The sequence below is a fragment of the Eumetopias jubatus genome, unplaced genomic scaffold (genome assembly GCF_037043125.1).
Source record: "Eumetopias jubatus isolate StellerSeaLion01/CBP00866 unplaced genomic scaffold, mEumJub1_p1.0 scaffold_1, whole genome shotgun sequence".
In the NCBI taxonomy this organism is placed as follows: Eukaryota; Metazoa; Chordata; class Mammalia; order Carnivora; family Otariidae; genus Eumetopias; species Eumetopias jubatus.
The window spans coordinates 129958923-129983436 of record NW_028274807.1 but is presented as its reverse complement, the minus strand read 5'-3'; the positions used below and the strand labels follow the sequence as shown (position 1 = coordinate 129983436).

General features: G+C 36.9%; 1 protein-coding gene across 6 annotated transcripts in view; it reads left to right on the top strand.

The window, feature by feature from the left end:
- Positions 1-21004, top strand: part of ANKRD28 (ankyrin repeat domain 28) — a 193984-nt gene extending 172980 nt beyond the window's left edge. For all 6 annotated transcript variants that reach the window (XM_028099161.2, XM_088026240.1, XM_088026242.1 and 3 more), the window contains 10 exons: positions 1262-1349; positions 1598-1715; positions 2460-2679; positions 7894-7981; positions 8071-8154; positions 8854-8999; positions 10080-10162; positions 10628-10710; positions 11779-11870; positions 17755-21004. In XM_028099161.2, coding sequence (XP_027954962.1) covers positions 1262-1349; positions 1598-1715; positions 2460-2679; positions 7894-7981; positions 8071-8154; positions 8854-8999; positions 10080-10162; positions 10628-10710; positions 11779-11870; positions 17755-18041 — 1289 coding nt within the window. In that variant the 3' untranslated portion in view covers positions 18042-21004. The remainder of the gene's footprint in view (positions 1-1261; positions 1350-1597; positions 1716-2459; positions 2680-7893; positions 7982-8070; positions 8155-8853; positions 9000-10079; positions 10163-10627; positions 10711-11778; positions 11871-17754) is intronic.
- The last annotated feature ends 3510 nt before the right edge of the window (positions 21005-24514 follow it).

The window sequence follows — 24514 nt, the reverse complement described above, 5'->3', positions numbered from 1 at the left end:
TGCTGGCAGAGTATAGCATATAGATATGGAATGATCTTGTACCATAAGTCTTAATTAATAACTATTAGAATTTAATATAGTTGTTAGAAGGTACTGTAGAATATTAGGGCACCTAGCTTGCTTTTATTAATTTGTCTTTTAATTAGGAAAAACAGTGATAGATACTCCTTTTTGCATCATTATGTAAGTTATATATTACTTTAAACTTCAAATTTTATTGTATTAGGGGAAGGACCTGAATTTTGCAGAGGATTTAACTTACCTTAAAAGCTTACTGTTTTGGGGCGCCTGGGTGGCTCAGTCGGTTGAGCATCTGCCTTCGGCTCCGGCTCAGGTCATGATCCCAGGGCCCTGGGATCAAGCCCCACATCAGGCTCCCTGCTCAGCGGGGAGCCTGCTTCTCCCTCTCCTACCCACTCGTGCTATATCTCACTATCTCTGTCTCTTTCTCTTCTCTCAAATAAATAAATAAAACCTTAAAAAAAACTTACTATTTTCTTTAGGCTACTTCTATTTTATACCATTACACATATTATGTGTTTGGACATATAAATGCATTTTTTAGATAGATCATTTCTTCTTTTATTATATATGTATCAGTTGGAATTCTTTCATAGTACCTAGCTAAAAGGTGGCTTAAGTGACAAGTGTTTACCCTCTCACATAAAATGTTCAGAGGTAGAGTCAGCTCTGGGATTGATTGATTGAGCAGTGGTGTCAGAGCTCTCTATTCTCTTGCCTTCGCAGTCATGGTACAGAATGGCTATTGCTTCTTTACAGGGTTCCCATCAAAAATAAGGAAAAGATGGACTTGTCGTTATCAGGGATAAAAATATTTCCCAGAAGCCCTCAGACTTATTAGCATCTCAGTGGTCAGAGTAGACCAGCACTCATCTTGAAACCAGTAACTGGCAAAGAACAGAGCTGTGATGGACTTGATCTAATCACGATTTTATCCCTTGGCTGAAGGCAGGGTGCCTTCCTTGATCACACTGCCACCACCAGAGCGCCAAATAAAATGAGCATTCTATTAGCAGGGCAGATGGTGAGGGATGGCTGTGGCCATAATTTACTATGACGGATTTATATCTATTCAGTTTCACCAACAAAGGCAATAGAAACCTTTGTATCCATATTTTTTCTTTGACTATTAAATTCATTGACACTATCCCACAGTTAAACATCTAGAAAATGTGCCCTAAGATGGAAATTTTCTATTTTACCATTGTAATTACTGAAATTTTAAAATATCACTTTACAGCAACAAACGGTCATTCAGAGTGCTTGCGGCTACTAATAGGAAATGCAGAACCACAGAATGCAGTAGACATTCAAGATGGAAATGGACAGTAAGTTTTAATAGTTTTTAAATTATTTTTAAGATGTGTGTTAATCTTCATACTTTTGTCCCTATTTTAGTAAGTCTGTCATAGTATGTTAACTGAATAACATCAAGTATAGTTTTCTCATTTAAGTATACTTTAAAGTTGCATCACAAAAAGCCATGTTTAGAAAACAGGCCAGCACACTGTTTAATTGTTTTTCATGGAGTGGAGTCTTAGGTGGTAACAATGAACCTGTTCCTGTTGTTGCTCAGGACTCCTCTGATGCTGTCTGTTCTTAACGGGCACACGGACTGTGTTTACTCACTGCTGAACAAAGGAGCAAATGTAGATGCCAAAGATAAATGGGGAAGGACAGCATTGCATAGAGGGGTAAGCAAAAATATTCCCATTGCCTTTAATCAAAAATTTCTTAGGATCTCATTTTGCCTAAGACTGAACTAGGCTATGTTTATTTTTCTTCATCAAATTTTTACCAAATAGTTTTTGAATGCTAATTTTAAACAACTACAAAACCCAGCTTAATCGGGGCGCCTGGGTGGCTCAACAACCGAGCGTCTGCCTTTGGCTCAGGTCTTGATCCCAGAGTCCTCGGATCTAGCCCTGCATCAAGCTCCCAGCTCCACAGGAAGCCTGCTTCTCCCTCTCCCACTCCCCCTGCTTGTGTTCCTGTTCTCACTGTATCCCTCTCTGTCAAATAAATAAAATCTTAAAAAAAAAAAAAACAATCTAGGAAACAGTGTTGGAACAAAATTTTAAAACCCCAAGACCTTGAGTAGAATTAATGTCCCATTTACTTTTTCTCATTATTATAACTATTTTCTTACACATTTTTGTCTTTTTCACCTTTGCAACCATTCACCTTTTTTGCCTTCATTGTTTTCATTGATTTATAAGTTCCTTTATTCCTGTTTTTCATGATACTTGTATTTTGACATAGTTACTGCTATACATGAATTTTTAAGCCAATTCCAATAAAAATACTGAATTACTCAAAAAATGATAAATGCTTTGATTGATGGACAATTATGGGGAATACAGACTTTAAAATTTTTAAATTGGCATATAGTACCCAAAATAATATATTCAACTTCCTGCAAATACTTTTTCTTTCAGGCAGTTACAGGCCACGAAGAATGTGTAGATGCATTACTTCAACATGGTGCTAAGTGCTTATTTCGAGATAGCAGGGGCCGGACACCTATACACTTGTCAGCTGCCTGTGGACATATTGGTGTTCTCGGAGCCCTTTTGCAGTCAGCAGCATCTGTGGATGCAAATCCAGCCATAGCAGACAATCATGGATATACAGCACTTCACTGGGCCTGCTACAATGGTTGAGTATACAGATACAAATCTACATTAAATGCCTGTTAATGTATCAAGCAGAGACAACAAACTGTAACACATTCTGATATTCATGAATATTTAATAGGCAACTATAAGATCAGTAGGAAGCATAAAAATGCTGTACTACATAGTTGTAAGCTTACTCCTATCACTTGTCATGGTAAAGCCAAGGCACTAGTTTGTCAAAGATCTTTTGAAATAAACTATCATTAGGTTAGAAATTTTTCTTGAACTTTGCTTCAACAGCTATTTTGCATTTTTAACATACTTCTATAATATTTACAATGTCTTTTATATAGTATGTTTGTAGTTTGATTATGTTCTTTTACTTTCTAAGCGTACTTATATTAGGGGAAAAAAGACAGCAAAAAATGAAAATGTATCACATTCTAAACTGAAATCTGTGTATGTTTTCTGAGCACATTGCAAGATAGATCCTTCTATCAACAGTAACATGTATGCTCAGCATTTTAAGGGAATAAAATCTTAGCAGATCACAGAACTAGAAACTTAGAAACTTTTATGGTTAAGTTAACTTTGCTGCATGATTAGAACATCGGGCTCCCTGCTCAGCTGGAAGCCTGCTTCTCCCTCTCCCACTCCCCTTGCTTGTGTTCCCTCTCTCCCTGTGTCTCTCTCTGTCAAATAAATAAATAAAATCTTAAAAAAAAAAAAAAAAGAACACTGACCTTTGGCTTCCTAGAAGCTCACAGCCAGTCAGCTCACTAACTGTGACTCAGAGAAGTATAAAGCGATGTTTAAGGTATATATGTTCAAAGTGGAGTTTGGCTTATGAAATGTCACTAAGATAATTTAACTGATGAGGCATGTTGAGAGATAATGATTTTTTTCCTTGTGTAGGGCCACAGATTTGATCATGTTAGAAAATGCTAGGGTACATTATGTACATTGTAAACATCAACTCTGTCAAAAGTTTGGGCTTGGGACTTTAGCCAGGGATGTGAGGGGGGTTTTTAATTTGTTTTGAATTTCATTGTAGCATTTAGATTGCTGTTAGTTGTGAGAGATACCTGAAAAACTCGTTCACAATTCTAATAACTTTCCCTCAAAATACTAAGAAAATATAAATTGCCTCTTGATAAAAATATTGACTTGCTTAAAAAAATCAGTATCTGTTCTAAAATCCAGCTGACTGCCTTACCAGAGAGTTGAGGTTTCTGCCTTTCTGTAATGTGTTGCTTCATGGTTCTTTTACTGGAGCCATGTTGACAGATAATCTTGAGTTACAGTGAAAGGGGAGAAACCTGAATCTTGCAAAATCATAGTTTAATTAAATGTTTTCGTAAGTATTTTCTAGAGGCAGTATTTCAATTTTCTTATTAATCCTTGTGCCAGAATTGACAGTTTTAATCTTTTGCTAGGAGAAAGTTTTGGTCTCTTCTTGAGGATTGTTCTGTGATTACTATTGGGCATCCGTTATCTCTTGAGTACCATTTTGATGGTACCATCAAAACTTGACTAGTTAAATGTATTGCTAATTCACAAGCTTAGTTTAGTCCGTTTCATTTTTACTACCTCAGATCCTAAGCCAGAACAGTTTTGAAGATTAAAACCTTTGGATTTCAACTTCTTTTTTTTTTTCTTTTCTACTCAGTAAAGTTGGTATTTAATGAATATAGTGAAATGGCCAAAGATCAGTCCTGAATTTAAAAAGATAACTATATTTTGCCATTGGAATTTTATTTGTTTTTATAATGTAACCTGACATTTTACAAGTAGAACAAAAACCAAAACCATCTACTATTGTAGGGAAACACCTACAGATGTGAGTTTTATTTAAGAAATGAAACTAGGTTTTTGGGGGTTTCTTTGTTTTAGTTTTTAGAGAGGGGTAGGGAAGAGCAGAGAGAGAGGGAGAGAGAGAATCTTAAGCAGGCTCCACACACTGATCTCAGAGCCACTGTGGGGCTCTATCTCACAACCCTGAGATCATGACCTGAGCTGAAATCAAGAGTCGGATGCTTAACTGACTGAGCCACCCAGGCACCCCAAGAAATGAAACTGTTTTGAAGCAGACTTTTATTGCTTGATTCTTTTTTTTTTTTAATGTATCAGTGAGAATTAACCATTGGAAAAAATCACACAGTAAGCTATCTTTCCTCAGGCAGAGCATTCACTTGTAAATAAATTGCTGTTTTAACTGCCCTTTGGAGAGTTGCTATCTGTTATAACATTTCTTATCAGGTCTTTATGGAGAACACTGTTTCCCGAAAGTGAATTCCTACTCTGTTACTGCTAAATTTAGATTTTCTAAGCACGTTGTGTACGAGAGACAAAACAGACAAAATTTTGCATGAACTACATGCCTGGTTACCATTTAAAGATCATAGCAGATGTGTCTAATTTCCAGACTGTAGCAAATTTGTGCAGATTCTGAATTGAGCTGAAAGGAATTAGATGTGTGTTGGCTATATGCAATAAGAGACTATACCAGCAGTCTAAAATTAATACCATATTTATAGTCGAAAGTCTATTTTATAATTTGGCATTCTGAGAGTAGAATATGTAAAATGGTTTTACTTCCACTAGTAAATTATTGTATGGCTAAAAACAAAATTGGAAGCACTCTAACAAACCAGAAGACAACCTTTCTTTCAAAATTAAAATGAAATGATGACAAAGCATTAGAAAAGAACTGGTTATACATACTACATTTTAAAGTCCAGATTTTCAGTTTGTGTAATTATTCAATCACAAAACTTAGTACTTACATTATCCTTTTGTTTCTTTTAAAAATGGGTAAAATTTTTTTGAAACTCTTAAGTGTTCTCATAATATTCCTCTGAAACATGAAGAGACCATTTGTATCATCCTTTCATAAACTAGGATGCAAAGTGATGAGTTTTCAGCTTGATATGATTGCTAGAGGTAATCAGTAGCCCAGAACTCTCTTTTTGCAGTATACAGTCTGCTCAGTAGTTCTCAAATCTTTCAGTCTCGAGATCTGGGAGTTAGAGCTGGTCAATATTTACTACATTGGAAATGAGAACTGAGAAATTTAAGGATATTTATTAATTTACTTTAAAATGAATCCATTAAATATTAATATAAATAACTTTTATAAAAATAACTTCTTTTCAAAACAAAAAATTTTCGTGAGAAGGGTGGCAAATTTCTTTACTGGCTAGTTTAAGAGAAGACTAGTTTGCAGTACCACCCCAAGATTCCCCAGACTCACACCTTGAGAACTATTCTAGGAAGATAGGAAACTCTTAAATCTATACTGGCCAACTTTCCATGGCTACTTCTTGGTAATGAGTTGACATTTGGAGAGAGGAGATTAAAGCAAGTCTTTTCAACCTCAGCACTATTGCCATTTTGGCAAAAATTCTTTGTTGTGAGGGACTGCCGTGTGGATTGAAGGTGTTGAGCAGCTTCCCTAGCCTCTACCCACTAAATGAGAGTAGCACCCTCCTACCCCATGCCCAGTTGTGATGAGCAAAAATTTCTCCAGACATGGCTAAATGTCTCCTGAAAAGCAAAATTGCTCCAGTTGGGAACCACTGGTTTAGAGAAAATAACTAACATAAGATGAAACAATTATAGGTTTCCTAAAACATAACTTTCTTTTCCTGGTAAAAACATAATATAGGATAAAGATTAAGTTGAGCTATTATTTGCGAATATTAGAGTAATTAAAAAGAAAATAAATCTAGCATCACTTTGTTAGCCAAATATTAAGCCATAGAAATAAAGAGCCTGTGTAAGAATCTTATTTATTCCTAAAGCAGGTTCCAAATGACTAATGAAATAAATGATGGAGCATTTCATTTGCAGCAGTTAATATAGCAATTTGAGTGATTTAACTAAAATCCTGGCTTTGAAAATTAGGTAAAGAAAATCTGAGGTTTGGGTTTTTCCGTCTTCAAAAACTGTGGGCCTAGGAACCTGACTGGCTCAGTCTGTTGAGCGACTCTTGATTTCGACTCAGGTCATGGTCTCTGGGCTGTGGGATTGGCTCCGTGTCTGACTCTGCACTCAGTCCAGGATCTGCTTGAGGTTCTTGCTCCCCCTCTCCCTCTGCTCCTCCCCCCACTCACATGCGCACATGTGTGCACTCTCTCTCAAATAAATAAAATCTTTAAAAATAAATAAATAAAAACTGTGGGCCTGGTACCTATCAGTAATCTATACTTGTCCTTCAACCCAGCAATATCATTTCTAGGAAATTATCCTACAAAAATACTTGTTAAAAAAAAAAAAAGTACCAGAGAGTGCTTGGGTGGCTCAGTGGGTTAAGTGTCTGCCTTCAGCTCAGGTCATGATCCATCAGGCTCAGAGCCGGGAGTCTGCCTCTCCCCCTGGTTCCCCCCGTCACTCGCGCAGATGCACAAAAATAAATAAAATCTAAAAAGTTTTAAATAAAGTACTGGAATATTTCATTACAGCAGGTTTGTTATTTTAACAGAAGCAAACTAGCAGTCACCTCAAAATACATAGTTAGAAATTAAAATCATTTATAATACACTTTAATGCTGTGAAGTTTTTCCAAAGATTCAAGAATAAGATTTCTATATATGCTATTATGGAAGGATGTATACAATTTATTAAGTGAAAAGCAAGTTGCAGAATTAAAAATTTGCATAAAAATTTTAAAAGGACGTAGTACATGTTTATGTGCATGCAGTTGTATATGCCTAGAAATTTCCTGAAACTATTAAGGTAATAGTGGTTACGGTCTAGAAAGTAGAACTGGAGATGGTGGTGGGGACAGGGACATGTACTTTTTCCTTCTAGACACTACTGTAGTATTTGAGATTTTATCATTAGCTCATTACTAAAATCAGAACATATTTACATTTTTGAAGCTATATAAATATGTTAATTTTAAAGTTATATTATGCTATGTAAATAAGACTTTTTTAAAAATGACTGAATATATCTAACTGGTCATCATGAAAAAGATGAACGAGAGTAAATTTTTTCCCCACAAAACAAATATCTGTTGTGTCAGTAATAAACTGCTATAATTACAAGAAGCTTCTGAATTTCAGGTCTTGAGGTTGTACTTTGGATTTTAAAACTCCTAGAAATATGATGTTTAATGTATTCAGTGAACTCAGTTAACTTTTAATCCATGTAAAGTTTTTTCTTATTTGTGTTAGGGATATGTGGGTGTATTTGGGCACTTCATTATCTTTTTTGGATTTTAATATCTGATTCTCATTTACTTATTTAGGTCATGAGACATGTGTAGAACTTCTTTTAGAACAGGAAGTTTTCCAGAAAATGGAAGGAAATGCTTTCAGTCCTTTGCATTGTGCTGTGTAAGTAAAGGCAGATGAATCAGATTTCGTTTAACTATTTAAGAAATACACCATTGCTGTGAGAGTGATCACTTTGTTATCTTACACAGGATAAATGACAACGAAGGTGCTGCTGAAATGTTAATTGATACTTTAGGTGCCAGCATCGTGAACGCCACAGATTCAAAAGGAAGGTAGGAATTCAACTTTGTAGAAAATAGCCTGACTTGCAATAGGAAAAAAAAATTTAACTACTAGACTAGTGTGGAAGAATTAACAGAGAAGCCATTATTGAGTAAAAGTTGATTTTTATATTTGGAAGTACAAATTATTATAAAGTGTTAATATTTATAATACATTATAAATTTTGTGTAATATTAATATTTATATATAATAGTATTAATATTTATATATAATTATATAATTCTCATTATAAAAGGCTTTTTTATTATGATTTTTAGCAGTCTTCCTCTTTAGAACTTGTAAAATGTAAAATTCCCCCCTTTTTTAAAGGCATTTTTGTTACCCAAGGATTATTGTTAATAAAGTTAAAAGTTTTCTAAATATAAATAAAGGCTGGAGGAGAGTCCACCAGTTGTATTAGGTGGCAGTGTTGGATCAGGATTTATTTATTCTAAAATTTCCTTAATGATACAATTTTTTTAGCAATTTTATGTTATACTAGTTTAATTAAGGGCCTTTTATATTACCAGAAATACAAATTACTCTGGCAAAAATTAGTAAGCTCCATTAAGCCTATTTGTATCAGGCAGTGATTTTATAGCCTAATAGGTAAACCCTTGAAAATTGCTTGTCATAAATTCAGGAATAATTTTTTCTAGAGTATAAGACAAACAGATTTAGTGAAGTCTTCCCATTTCTTTGTATTATAGAACCCCTCTCCATGCGGCCGCCTTCACAGACCACGTAGAGTGTTTACAGCTGCTGCTCAGCCATAATGCTCAAGTCAATTCTATAGACTCTTCTGGGAAAACACCTCTCATGATGGCCGCAGAAAATGGACAGACAAATACAGTTGGTAAAGACACTAGTTAAAGCTTGTATTATTCTAATGCTATAATGCTATATTGCTTATGTGTGTTTAACTTATGGAAAACTAAGATCCCAAGCCTTCTGACTCTGTCAGATTTGCCACAGTTAACTCCCCACTCCCGAGATTTAAAACCTTTAACCCACTTTCAGGGCGCCTGGGTGTCTCAGTCATTAGAGTCTGTCTTCAGCTCGGGTCATGATCCCAGGATCCTGGGATCGAGCCCCGCATCGGGCTCCCTGCTCCATGGGAAGCCTGCTTCTCCCTCTCTCACTCCCCCTGCTTGTGTTCCCTCTCTCGCTGTGTCTCCCTCTATCAAATAAATAAATAAGATCTTTTTTTTTTTAATAAATAAATAAAACCTTTAACCCACTTTCAACCCGCATTTTTATCTAGGGCCACAGTGTTTTCATTTGCCCTTGCTGATTAAACGGTCTTACTATATCGGGGCGCCTGGGTGGCTCGGTTAAGCGACTGCTTTCGGCTCAGGTCATGATCCTGGAGTCCCTGGATCGAGTCCCGTATTGGGCTCCCTGCTCGGCAGGGAGTCTGCTTCTCCCTCTGACCCTCTTCCCTCTCGTGCTCTCTCTCATTCTCTCTCTCTCAAATAAATAAATAAAATCTTTAAAAAAAAAAAAAAAAAGGTCTTACTATAACAGGGCAGTGTAAGATAGCGGGTAAGACCCTGGCTCTGGAGTTAGATGGACTGCATAGGAGTCCTAGATCTACCAATTAAGTGACCTTATGACTCAATTTTTTCATTTTTAAAGTTGAGAAAATTAACAGTGCCTACTTTGTAGGATTATTGTGAGAGTATGAATCCAGAGTGCTTAAAGCAGTATTTGAAATTTAGTAAGCTCTCACAGCATAAATGTTAGTTGCCATTGTGTCTGTGACTTACAGGATAATGTGATGATATAGTGTGTACATTTTAGGCTACAGGATTTTTCTTAAACTTTCACTAGAGGGATATTGTTGCTTTGTATCTTTATTTCTATACAGTGAGTTTATTAGTAATCTAAGATATGTGTTCATAAATATAAGACTTGATGCCATTTTTCCTCCCAGAGATGCTGGTTAGCAGTGCTAGTGCAGATCTGACTTTACAAGATAACAGTAAAAACACCGCCCTCCATTTGGCTTGCAGCAAGGTAGGTACACATTTTAAGGATATGTTTTCATTGTTTATTTCAACAGTGGCATTTTTCCCAAACTTAGGGAAGCTTTCCTACTTCACCAAAGTGAACAGAGCTAGAGATTGAACCTCTTTACTGATCACTGGCATCAGATTTCTTGAGGGGGGAAAAAAAATACTGCCCTTTTAGGCACCATGATATATGAAAGTCTCCAGTGGGCCAAGTAAGTTTTGGAGTGTTAGCCTAAATGTAATTACTGTCTTCCTTTAATCTCCAGTCTTAAATATTCCTGTCTTCTCCCCTAACCTATTCCACCAACATATTTGGACCAATATTTGAGGCATTATTAGCCAAAAAAAAAAATCATGGCATATATATGGTGATGTATATATTGTATGAACAAGAGTTGAGGTTTATTGAGTTTATATATTTATCTTTAATGATATCTAAGTTTTTAAGAGTTATTTGCCATAATTTTAGGGTCATGAAACTAGTGCCTTGTTAATACTGGAAAAGATAACAGATAGAAACCTCATCAACGCAACCAATGCAGCCTTGCAAACGTGAGTATTTTCATGTCTGGTGTAAACCTTGTGACCTATAATTATAAAAATGATTAATAGGTTCTTTTTCTAACATGGGACCATTGGAATCAGTCTCAGTCACAGAAGCAGTTAATAAGTAAAGAACAGTTTTTATAATTTTTATAATTGTGACAAAACTCATTTTTAAAGTCATTACAATTAAAAGGCTTATTATTTAAAAAGGTTTTGTACTGAAACTTCATTATTGAAAATACTGTGTTTTTTCTTGATCCAACCCATAATTTTATATAGGAAAGTAATACTATTCTGTATGTTTTATGGAAATCAACTGGAACAATATGTTACTTGACCCCAGCAATAAATGAGGTAAAAAGCTTGACATGTGTCTGTAAACTAGAGAGATTCAGAAAGAATCGAGTTCTTAATGTGAGCAACCATCTTTCAAGTGACCGCTTAGATCTTAGATTGAAGTCTCCAATTTTTCTCTCCCAATTTCCATTTGCTGTTCTACTTTGAGTCTTGGTTTATATATATTTTTAATACTGGTTCCTATTCACGTTTCAATCAGATCTCTTGAGGGTCCAAAAACTAGTCATAGAACCTGTAAGTTATTTTCAAAGCCTATTAAAATTTGTGCTATTGAATTAATGGATTTTATTGTATATTCTATTATATGTATTTGCCCACCTCATTCTTAAAACAACTTAAGAATGCAGTTTAGTTAGTAAAATCTTCTTAAACATTGAGTCTTAGACTCAGTACCTTTGTTTGAAACAAACAGAAGGTATTGATTAAGGTGGATTGCTGGCAGGGGGACAATGCTATGTTTATGCACATTGCAGGGTTTGGCAGTGCACTCTGCACATTGATTTTGTTGTCCCCCATTCCCATCTATATTGCTGTTAGGACTGGGTGCCTCAGTTTTGTATTTCTGGGTCATCACAACTTAGCAAAAATGCCCTTCAACAACCAGGATTGAGAGAGAGAGAGGAAGTGTGTGTGTGTGTGTGTGTGTGTGTGTGTGTGTGTGTACACTCAGGGCCATGTACCTCTCTGTGTGTACATATGTAATATTTTCCCCCCCAGACCTCTGCATGTTGCTGCCCGAAATGGGCTGACAATGGTGGTTCAAGAACTTTTGGGGAAAGGAGCAAGTGTGCTTGCAGTAGATGAAAATGGTAAGTAGTTCTGTATTTTCTTTCATTAACCTATATTTTACTAGAAGCTTTTATCTTTCGATCCATATTTGAAGTGAAGTAAATGTGGATGTTTTGCATGGTTGAAGAGGAGAGCGGAAATTAATACTGAATAGTACTTTGTGGCAAAGGGAATAAGAGCAAGAAAAATAAGAAAAGTCTATATAACAGATGAACTTCCGAATTTCACTAACTTTGGTTTAGTGTTACCACCTTCCGTCCATCTTAGTATTCAAAGAATTTGTTCTGTCAGCAAATACTTATCAAGGCCCTTAAGAGCCAGGTTCTTATCTAAAGTTAATCTTCCCACTATTCATGATCCTATCCCCTTATGCCTACTTGAGACTGTCACTTAGCAGTTCTTCACTGTGTCCTATAATATGGACTTTTTTTGTAGGACTCGTCCTAGATTATTCCCATGTGTATATAAACATTATTTTCCTCATCTTAAAAAATCTTATATTAAGATTGGTTGGCTCAGTTGGCTTAAGCGTCTGCCGTTGGTTGGCTCAGTTGGTTAAGCGTCTGCCGTTGGCTCAGGTCATGATCTCGGGGTCCTGGGATTGAGCTCCCTGCTCAGTGGGGAGTCTGCTTCTCCCTCTGCCTCTCCCCCTCCTGCTCGTGCTTTCTCTCTCTCTCTCAAATAAATGAAATCCTAAAAAAAAAAAAAAATCTTCCATTAATCTAACTATTCCTGAAACTACTGCCATATTTCTTTCTTCCCCTTTGCAGCACAATTACTCGTGTTGGCTGTCTTGCTGTGCCCAGTTCTTCCCCTCTTTCATTCTCTCCTGAGGGCCCCCCAGTCATATCTTTGCCCCCACCATACTGCTACACTGTCCTCAAGATCACCAGTGATCTCCACAATATTGAGTCAGTTCTTAGTTCTCATTATACCTGACCTATCAGAATTTAGCACAATTGATTATTCCTTTTTCTTTTTTTTAATAGGAATAAGGGTTTTAATATAGAATTTAAAATATATAGGAATAAGGGAGTAACTAGGGATGTGAAGGTTGCAGTCTGCCATAGCAAGTGTCCAATATTTCCCCAAATAATCTCCATATTTTCCTTTATGCTGCACTCTTGTTACATGGATAAATAGGTACAGATCACTTTAGGTTGGGGTAAGAGGGAGAGTCATTTGATTTGATTACAGTATCCTTTTGTAGGTGAACTCAGTCTGCCTTCATTCACAAATACCTGCTTCCTTCAATTGATAACTGGGTTAGGGTTTGTAACTTGCTGTTTTGATGGTTGGATTCAGTAACCAAATTCACTGGAACTGAAATTTGTTTTTTATTTTATAATTTTTTTAACTGAGACATAATTAACATGCAACATTAGGTTAATTTCAGGTATATACTTTTTTCTTTGTTAAACTTTTTTTACTTGGCTTTTAGGACTTCACACTTTTTTGGTTTTCACCCTTTGTTACTAGTTATTCTTTCTCAGTTTCTTTTGTAAAGTTTCTCCCTAACTTCTTAATATTGGAGGGCTCTAGGACTCAGTCCTTGGGTCTTTTTGCTTCCCCTGTCTATATCCAGTCCTTTGGTTCTTTGATACTACGTACATGCTGAGAATTTCTGGATTTATATCTCCAGCCCAGACCTCTCACAATCTCTATAGAGATGTGATCCATTTGCAGATCCAGCTCCCTAACTGATAGTACTGTATGGATATCTAATAAACAGCTCAAACCTAACCTTTCCAGAACTGAACTGACTCCCTCTCCTTTCCCAGCCAACCCTTTTCTCCCCACAGCCTCCTGATCTCAGTTGATGACAATTCCCATCCTTGTAATTGCTCAGGACAAAAACCTGGGGTTATCCTTGACTCCTCTTTCTCACACCCAGGGTACAATCCTTCATACACTACTGACCCACCTCCAGAGTATATCCAAAATGGTTCCACTTTTTCTATTCTTACCACGCTGGCCTGGATCCTTTTAAAATATGTGACAAGATACTACTACTCATTTGAATCTCACTTGACTTACGGTGATTGTCAAGGCCCTGCATGATTGGTCCGCTGCCCTATTTCCTCTCTCACTCTCTTCTCTCCATTCTGCAATGCCAGCCCCTACACACCAGGGGTCTATGTGCATTGTGATCTTTGTTCTGGCTGTTTTCTCTGCCTGGAACACTCTGTCCTCCAGCAAGTCTTTGAGTAAATCCCTTAACTGTTTCAAATCTTTACTCAAGTTTTAATCTTAGTGAAGCCTGTCCTAACCCAATTTATACTGTAACCTGCTACAGACCTCTACCACAGCATTCTCAGTCCTTGTCATCCTGGTCTTTCCGCCTTTTTTTTTTTTTTTTTTTTTTACATAAAGCTTATCTTCTAATATATTGTGTATAATTTAATTTTTTATTATGTCGATTGTGTGTCTCCTCCACTAGAATGAATATAAGCTCCACGGGGACAGGGAGTCTATATCAGTTGCATTCAGTGTTATATTCTAAGTGCTTAGGAGAGTCCCTGGACATAATGAGTGGTTATTTGTTGGGTGAGTAGTTGTGCCAAGCACTGTGCTCAGTTCTGAAAATAGGATGTAGAATAAGACCGGCTTCTTTAAATGGAGAGGAGTGTAAACAGGCTGTTACAATGCACTGAAAGTGGTTCATATGGAGTTAACTTAAAATGCTATGAGAACATGTAAGAGAGTGTTCAAACTCTTTCTTGCAGGATCAGGGAAGGCATCCCAAAAAAGTGACCTGTAAGCCAAAATCCAAAGGACAAGTAAAAACGTGGGGCAAGAGCTTTCTAAGCAGAGAGTGGCATATTTAGAGATAAAAGGACACTGTAAATATCGGAGTTGTGCCAGAATCTCTTAGATCAAGTGGCAAAAAGGATCTGTGCACGAGGAAGTTAGCAGTTAGTCTGAAGGAGAGCAATATTAGAATGGGAAAACAAATTAACATTTACAAGTGAGAGGAAGTGGTAACCAGAATTATGGTAGAGGCACTGGAGATGAAAAGATGTAAATGTTTCTAGAGATCTTATGAAGGGAAACATTGGGACTTTGTGAGGGAAGAAGTCTTGTCCCACCTGGCTTGGAGAGCTCTTTGGATGGATGGAACATCCATTGTTTAAGACCGGAATGTAGGAGGAAGAGCTAGATTCATTTGGGGGCAGGAGAAGATTTCAGTGGAAACTCCCAAGTGGATAATGAGACATATAGATCTAGAGACCAAAAGCAAAATCTAGGTTGGACATAAAGATTTGGGAATCATAAGTATGTGTAGTCATGAAATCCAAAGAAGTGAATGATTATCACCTATAAGTTCAGACTCACAGAGCTTTAAAAGAAATTTTCATTATCAGTAAATTACATTTCTGGAAATACAGCTACTATATATGGATTAAAAAGAGCAGCCTAAAATGCTAACCTTATATGTTTGGCCACATTATGAGACTGAATCATTAGCTAATATTCAAATCTTTGTTGATCATTTTCAATATTTTATATATTTTTTTCCTTATAAATAAACGGAAGGGATAATATAACAGATGACAATGAAAGTCATCTGTGACCACCTGGGTATCTTCTAACACACTTTGCAATGTGAAATAGTAATCAAGACCCAAAGTTGACAGGTCATAGCTATGCCTTTCCATGGATTTTCTGGAGGAAGCAAAATATTTTATACTTGCATGGGATAGATTAGACCCTCGTCCTCAGGCTGTTTGCTTCTCTTACTTTTCTCTTTAGCTAACCATATCAACTTCATGCATAGGAGAGGAGCCTGCTTTTTATCATATTCCAATTACACAACACTCCTGAGATGCTCTTCTCCCCCTACCCTTACTCTCATCCAAGGTATCATGGCCTGCCTGAGGGGTTTACAGTCCAGCAGGCACCCTCAGACTTTCAGAAGAGTTCTTGAAAGAAGTGTGGGCATTGAAGCACTCCCCTACTCGTTTTGAGTAAACAAGGTTTAATTAAAAAATGCACACCCTTCAGTCACTCCTGTCAAGTTTGCAGGGGCATCAGCTGTTTCCTTTGACCCTTAAAAAGGGGGGGATTTATAAAGGGGAAAAAATATTTCTTCTTTCTCAAGGCTAATATAGCATGGATAAAAGAAAAAAATTATATATATATATATATAGGAGAACAGGAAACAGCCAAATGTCCAGTAGTTAGAATGGATAACTAAACCATGATATAATCACAGTAATGTAATGTATAACAATGAAAACAAACTGACTGTAGTTATGTACAACAACATGGATAAATCTCACAGACATAATATTAAGGAAAAGAAGCCAGATACAAAATAATACTTACTATATGTATGATTCCATTTATATTCAGTTCAAAAAAAGTCAAAACTAAACTATAGCATTTATGAATATAACTAGAAAGAAAAGCAGAACCATGATTACCACGTAAGTCAAGATAGTGGTTACCTTTGTGGAAGAGAAAAGGGGTGGTGATTAGTAAGGGATATGTGGGGCTCCTGGTATGCTGGTAATATTCTCTTTCTTAATCTGGATAGTGGTTACATAAATGTTTATTTTTTGATATATCATTTAGCTATTTAAAAAATTATAAAATATAAATTAAAAATAAAATATATAAATAAAAAATTATAAAATATATACAGTTGACCCATGAACAACACAGGTTTGAACTACATAGGTCATTTAATACATGGATTTTTTACAGTACTATAAAAATGTATTTTCTCTTTCTTATGACTTTCTTTTCTCTAGCTTACTTTATTATAAAAATACAGTTTATAATACATATAATATACAAAATATGTTAATTTTATGTTATTGGTAAGGCTTCCAGTTGACAGTAGGCTATTAATAGTTAAGTTTTTGGGAGTCAAAAGTTGTACACAGATTTTCAACTATGCAGGGGTTCGTGTCCCTAGCCTTCCCCCTGCCCCCACATTGTCCAAGGGTCAACTGTACATATATGAGTGTGAAAGCTAAAGCATTTGTATATATAGTAATAGGGAAAACTGTCCAGATGTGCAACAGAAAATGAAGCTGTAAATTAAAACTTTAAGACATTTGCTGCTAGAGTTCCATATGGGATAATCTAAACTTGGCATCATATGGTGTGCTCTCACCATCTTCTCTCTCACTTCATCTTGAAGACAGGGTCTTGTTCCAGTCAGGGTACCAAATGTTAACGTACTCAGTTTGTTGATACTTTGTGGTGCCTTAAGTCTTCTAAAGAAGGGAAGAGTTGAAAAGCAAACATTGGTTTAGACTTAGGAGTTTTTAAAATTTACCTGTTTATCTCCTGTTTATCTTCAGTGTTCTGTGTCCCTAAGAGAAAAGTTGATCAACCACCAAGTGTCATTCCATTCATTCAGTACACATCTTTGAACACCTGCTCAATGCCTCATTCGTGAATCTGTACACATTGAGATTTCTCAGCATGTAAGCACTAAATATAACTACAAATTAATAACATTCTTCCACCACTCTGAAGGAAGCTTGATCAGTCTGAGGATTTTTGTTTGTTTTAATTCTAGCTCAATATCTTCTATGAATTTAGGTGGGTAGGGATAAATTTTGAGATCTTGGAGAAATCATCCATCTCTGGGCCTGAGTTTTCTCTTCTGTAACAGTATACATATACATACACATATACACACACACACACACACACACACACACGCGTGTGTGTGTGTGTGTGTGTGTGTGTGTGTGTGTGTGGCCTCCTCCCACCCTAAATTTCTAGGACTTTACTCTTTTCTGCTGATTGGAAATTTCTGAATCATTCTGTTAAACCAGTTTATTATAAGCCAAGTAATTTAAACTGTCTAAAACTGAAGGCCATTAGGCTTATTTCCTTATCTCAGGATGTATTTAATTATTTAAATTTTATCTTTAATTCTAGGCTATACCCCAGCTTTGGCCTGTGCTCCCAATAAGGATGTGGCTGATTGCCTAGCTCTCATTTTGGCCACCATGATGCCTGTCTCATCCAGTAGCCCTTTATCATCCCTGACTTTCAATGCCATTAACCGTTACACCAACACCTCAAAAACAGTCAGCTTTGAAGCCTTGCCTATCATGAGGAATGAACCTAGCTCCTACTGCAGTTTCAACAACATTGGCGGGGAACAGGAATACTTATACACCGACGTGGACGAGCTCAATGACTCTGATTCCGAGACCTACTAAGAGGCTGAGCCAGAGGTCTGAGTGAGGAGTTCTGACACTAACGCTTCAGATTGTGCTTTTTCAGGAAAAAGGCACTTTATTATTCACGTACAAATTCAACCTAAGAGGAAAGATCGCAGAGTGAGCAAATATGAGAAATGTGATGACTTTAGGAAGAAGAGTTTTAAAGGCAAGTTTTGCAAAAGGAACTTCTAGAATCTTGAAATAGACTTGACCAGAGGAAAACACTTTTATGTCAAATTACTTTGTGGAATTGTTTGATTTGGTTTTGCAGTGCCAGGAATAATTTGGGACACTGTGCACCCTAATCTGCTTAAACAAGCAACACTATTGTAAAAGAAGAGATAAGGACACTAGATTTAAATTTTACCAGTAAAACTACAACTAAATTTAAGGGCAATAAAAGTTTGGTACAGTAGGCATTATGTGCACAGCAAATTGCCAAAGGACCAAGTAACTTAAAAGTTTTTTAATAGAATGCCATTTTGTGGAAACCAGAATAGGTGAAATGAGACATTATCTAAACCAAACTTTAATATTTCTGAAAATGAAGCTGAGATTTGGTTTTAAATGTTGATTTTTTTTTAAAGAAAACATCTGAAAGCCTTCGAATACTGTATTAAACCATGAGAGAAAGCAGATGTATTTTTACATTTTTTTCTTTTACATAAAAATTTAAAAATTCCAACTTTTATAATATTAGAATTTAAAACCAGCTGGCTGAGTGCAGTCGGGGTGAAAATACTTGTGATGTAGACATGAGATAGATTGGGGTTGGGCCGTCGTTGCCATTTTGAATGGTTTAGGTTTAAAATTGAACTATTTTTGTTTGAAAATGTAAAGAATTTCCTAGAAGAAGAAAATTTCATGGAATCAAAATATAGATTATTTTCACCCTATTGCAGCTAAGTGGTCCTGGGGAGTGGAGTTTTTGACCTCACTACTTTGGATGGTACACCTTCATCACTTATGTTACTTTTGTGCCTCCACAATGGACTGGGGGTTTTTGTTTTCACTGTTTAGTGAATACTCAAAAAGAAAAAAAAAATGCCTTGTTATTGATAGGTTAACATCATCGGGTCTCTTGGAAGGCATTTCTATATTGGGTCCTGTTCAGATTTAAACATGCTACTACTTGGGGAAAGAAGCAATTGCCTGCCGAATTGGAAGACTGCCTTTCAAATAACAGAGAGAGAAAGGCTGTTTAGGCTTTTAAATAACAATTTGTATGGTTCTGCTTTTACTGTAACTGTCATTTTCCCAGCAAGAATGATTTCACGTATGTAGGGGGTCTTACAGATCTGGGTAAAGTTCCATAAATTTTCACAAAATGATACCCATTTTCATTTTATCCTTTTTGTATTGTGAAACTGGAAACTTTATGACATTGTAAATTTCAGCTGGTTTTTCTGAATATAAAGTGTGAAAACACAGAACAGTATTTTGATCTATTTGATAATTTTGTGGGGTTTTTGAAGAATTAATGAGCATGTACATAGAAATAGTGACTGCTTGAATACTGTATTTACTTGCACTCTTTCAGTACATCAAGATTCCTGTATATTTTAGAGTATAATAAAACACAGATGTGAGTTGTATTTAATGAATAATGTATTTGTATCTGTGCATATTACCTAAAAATCTATAAAGTTTCTAGGGCATTGACTACTAGATTTTAAGCATTTTTTTCTAAAATATTTACAGAAATTATAAATGTAATCCGCCATCTTTTCTTTATAAATATAAAGGAGTCATAATGGACCCTTCCTAAATTATTAGTGGTAGGAAGGTGAATTTGCATTTTAAAGACAGTGGACTACATTTTCTATTGTACCTTTTGAAAAGAAAAAAGAGGATTCTAAAAGTATACATATGTGTGCTTTCTCTTTCCTTTTAGGAATTCTCTTCTGAATTCCCTGAGGGAATTTTCTAGAATCTCAGAATTGAAAGAGACCTGAGGTTCATCCAGTCTAACCTCTTAACAAATGCAGGAGTCCCTTCTACAAGGGTGATCTTTCCACCTTAAACACTTCCAGTGATTCTACCTCACCAAGCAGTCCATTCAGTTGTTGAGCAGCTCTAACTGTTAGAAAGGTCTTCCTTAGATGGAGTTGAAGCCTCCCTCCCGGTAACTTCTGTCTTTGGGCCTGGGTCTGTCCTCCAAGAGAACGCGAGAACGTTGGAAGGATGAATCTCACGCCCTCTGCCGTGTCTTCTCTTTTACAGGCTGTTTGACTTACCTGCTGAAGTGATTCCCAGAAGGACTCGTTAAACATAGATTTACCCATCTAATGAAATCCAAGGTGTAGCTATAAAGTAACAAGCTGTTTTTAACTTATCCTCACACATGCCAGAACTTAGATCTTGCATCACTTTATGTAAATGATGCTATTACTGAAAATATTTGTGAGGTGGTTCTTTCAATCGCTTGCCCACTAGGAAATCTGTTTCATTGCTTTGTGATCGCATTTTGTGATAGTCTATCCCCAGCTTGATCAGCCACTTCCTTTGGTCTGCACCTAATGAGGGGAAATCCCAAACTACTGGTCCAAATACTATTTGAGCAGCCCTAGTATTGTTGGAGTACGTACATGGACAACTTCAGTGAATGAACACAGCAGCACAGTAAGTTCCCTTATAGTTACACCTTGTATGTCAAAAGCATTCAGGCCCTGCTCTGTAGTGGTTTTTATACTCAAACAGAACAGAAAAGCCTGTTTGCTTTCTTAACTTCTGCATGAACGATGACATCTGAAATATCTGATGTGTATTATAGTAATACCAGCTTCTGCTCTAGAACTACTTTGGGGGAAATGGTGGTAATAGCAAATGACTTCCTTTAACAAGACACTCAACTCAAACAGTGCCATTTAGTTCAGGAGGTCTAAATAGCTGTCAATTTGGGGTTTAATTTGGCTTATATTGGACCTTTTAAATGAAATAAAATTTTTTAATGCAATAAATCAAGTGTCTTTCTTTTTTACATGCAAACTTCTTTATCTTTTAATGTCTAATTAGTATTCCAACTAGTTTCTAACCTTTCTTGAAAAACTTGATGGCTTCTCAATAAAAAACTGTTTCAGAATTTAGATGAACCTAAATGGACTTCTCAAATATATTCATTCAACAAATTGCTTGCCTGCCATATACTTGAGGGTGGGAATGGGCAGAAAGTGAGCCTAGAAATTGTGGTGTCCTCTAGAAATTATAGTCTCATGGAAAGACATATACTTGAAAATAGTATAAAACTGTAATTGAGGTAGAGATGAACTGCTAAGGAAGGTCGGAGAAAGATGACTTTGGAAAAGAAGATCAGAGGCTTCCTGGGAGAGATGACATTTAGGCTGGACATTGAGGAACAACTATGCTTTGAGCAGGTGGAGAAGAGGCCAATGCTATCCTAGGTGAAAAGAACAAAATCAGTAGTTTGTAAAATGGGTTGGTGGAAGAGAGGTTGGAATAGGTGTCAGCACTTAGCATTCCAGAGTACAAAAAGACAAAAGAGCTAATTATACACATGTACAGAGATGAGATAACAAAAGTGAGAACAAAAAGATACAAATAGGTGACCAGAGGAGCAGGCAAAGAGGACTTTAATAACCTTGCTCAAAATCTTCTGCTGGTAATAATAACTCAAAATGCCTGTAAGTGTTTATAAGTACTGGGTGAGGTTATAAGTAATTGAAATACATCTCTTAATCCACACAACTATCCTGTGAGGTAGGTACTATTAATAGTACCATTTAACAGAGGAGGAATGAGTCAGAAAGGTGAAATAACTTGCCCAAGATCACCTGGCCAATAATTCATGAAGCCTAGATTTAAATCCAGACAGTCATTTCTGTAGTCCTTGCTCTTAACCACCTAATGACCTCTAACATGCTTTCTGGTCCTTGTTGAAATTGGTGATTTTGAAGTTCGACCACATGCTTTACAACTAAACTATGTTAAGTTCCTTTCAGTTTTATTCTAAGTCACTAATTTTAGAAGAAATGTAAATGTGACCGCAACAGAAGTTAATTGAACATCTGCTAATTACCAGAAAGTGTGCTAGATTCTGGACCTATAGCACTGAAGGAAGAGGTAACAAGATTTGCCCTTAGGATGAGTCTAAGAGAAAGATGTGTTACTTAGGTTTCAGTTGCTATTGCTGCCCCAAATCTCAACTTAATCATTCTCACTCATGCTTTTGCAGGTTGGCTGACAGGCTTGGTTGGGTGACTGCTTCAAGCCGGAGATCTGGCTGGGCTTGACTACTTGCCATGAGTCGAGCTTGGGTCTACTCCATCTGTGTTCCTCTTCAGACTTCGACTAGACTGCAGAAGTTCTCCAGAAGTTCTCCATGATGATGACAAAAGCACAAGAAGGCAAGCCTGATCACACAAACACAGTTTATGCTTCTGCATACATCACATCTGCTAATACTCCTCTGGCTAGAGCAAATCATTTGGCCAAGCCCAACCTCAATTGGATAGTTGGCCGAGCCCGCCCCCCCCAAAATGGGAAGTTGGTTCATTTCTGGTACCCAAAATAACAGCAGTGCTGTGAGTAACATTGTTTGAGACCTAGTAGAAATAATCAAAGTGCATTTTTTACTTGATGATCTGCTTTTGAGCCCTTATGTATGCCACAAAGATGGCAGGACCTAGCATGCATGAGAGAAAAGTTGCTTGTGGTTCTGATACTCATTTTAAGAAATGCCAAAATCCAAGAAAATGTGAAAGAAGAGAATTAAAGGGATAGGGGCTTCTGGAGAAGAGCTTTGTCTTTATCCACCTTAGGAGGCAATAAATGTGTGGGAGCGTGGGGGGAAAGGCCATCAATTGCCTGCAGTTAGGCGACTAATAGGAATAGACACTGTAAGTGGTCAAATAGCTTTTACCAGCTGATATCAGTGAAAATGGCAGAGAAAAGAACTTCTGAGTCTCCGTAAGAACAGTGACCTTTGTGGCGTTTTAACTTGCTCTAGTGGCATTCCTCATTCCAGCTCTGCAGTAGCCTTGACACCACATTCCTGGTGCAGCTTAGAAGTCACAAGAGAGAACAAAACAAAGCTAGAGCTCTTTCAAAGCCTCATTCCCAAAGACTTGCCATCATTTGACCTATCTGATGGTTCCCCGGAATGCCTCACTTCCAAGGCTGTTTACAGTTGAGCTAACTCAGAGTGGACCCAGTATGAAAAGTATTCTCCCTGGGGAGGTATTTGTTGAAACAATTATAGGCAAAAGTTTTAATGTTGTACTTGCTTTAGGTGATCAGTAAGAGCTGAGGCAAGCAATAGACTAACCAGAGTTTAAAAGGAAAAGCTTGGGGGAATCAATACCCATAGGAGCTTTGTAAAGCTCTGGCATAGTTCTAGGAATCTAGAATGCCATGTGCACACAGCTGTGGCCACCTGTGGAAGACCTGAGACCACCCTATGCTCTCACCTATGGCTAATTTTGAGGCTCTGCACAAACAAGAAGTGAAAGCCAATTTTCAACTGCCAGGCTGAGGTTTGAAGGCATGCCTTAATATGCATACACACAGCCCCTTGGCAAAAACTAGGAGATTTTTTTGTTGTTGTTACAGGTGTTTTAGGAAATCTCTGATCATTAACTGGCTGCTAAGCTGAGTAAAAATTTCACTGGCCACACATAAGGTATACAGACTTTATAGAATTCTTTCAGAAAACTCTAAACAACTATAACAAGTAGCAATAACAACAAATCTTGGGGAAGGAGATAAATCTGATTTCCAGAATTGCTGTGTTATTTAAAATGTCCAATTTTCAACAAAAGATTATGATATGCAAAAAAGCAATGGATGGCCCATACACAGGAACAGCAATCAGAAACTGTCCTTGAAGGACACTGGACTTAGTAGACAAAGAACTTAAATTATGTTCAAGGAGCTGAAGGAAACCATGTCTAAAATATTAAATGAAAATATTTTTTAAATGCATCACCAATTAGAGAATATCAAATAATATAGAAATTAGATTTTAGGGGCACCTGGGTGGCTCAGTTGGTTGAGCGACCGACTGTTAGTTTCAGCTCAGGTCGTGGTCCCTGAGTTGTGGGATCAAGTCTGCTTGGGATTCTTTCCCCCACCCTCTCCCTTCTCCACTCCTTCCCCCACTTGCACACGTACACTCACTCTCTCTCTCTCTCTCTCTCTAGAATAAATAAATGGATAAAATCTTTTTTTTTCAAGATTTTATTTATGTATTTGACAGAGTGAAACACAGCGAGAGAGGGAACACAAGCAGGGGGAGTGGGAGAGGGAGAAGCAGGCTTCCTGCAGAGCAGGGAGCCCAATGTGGGGCTCCATCCCAGGACCCTGGGATCATGACCTGAGCCAAAGGTAGACGCTTAATAACTGAGACACCCAGGCGCCCCTGGATAAAGTCTTTTAAAAAAAAATTATATTTTAGGGGCACCTGGGTGGCTCAGATGGTTAAGTGTCTACCTTTGGCTCTGGTCATCCCAGGG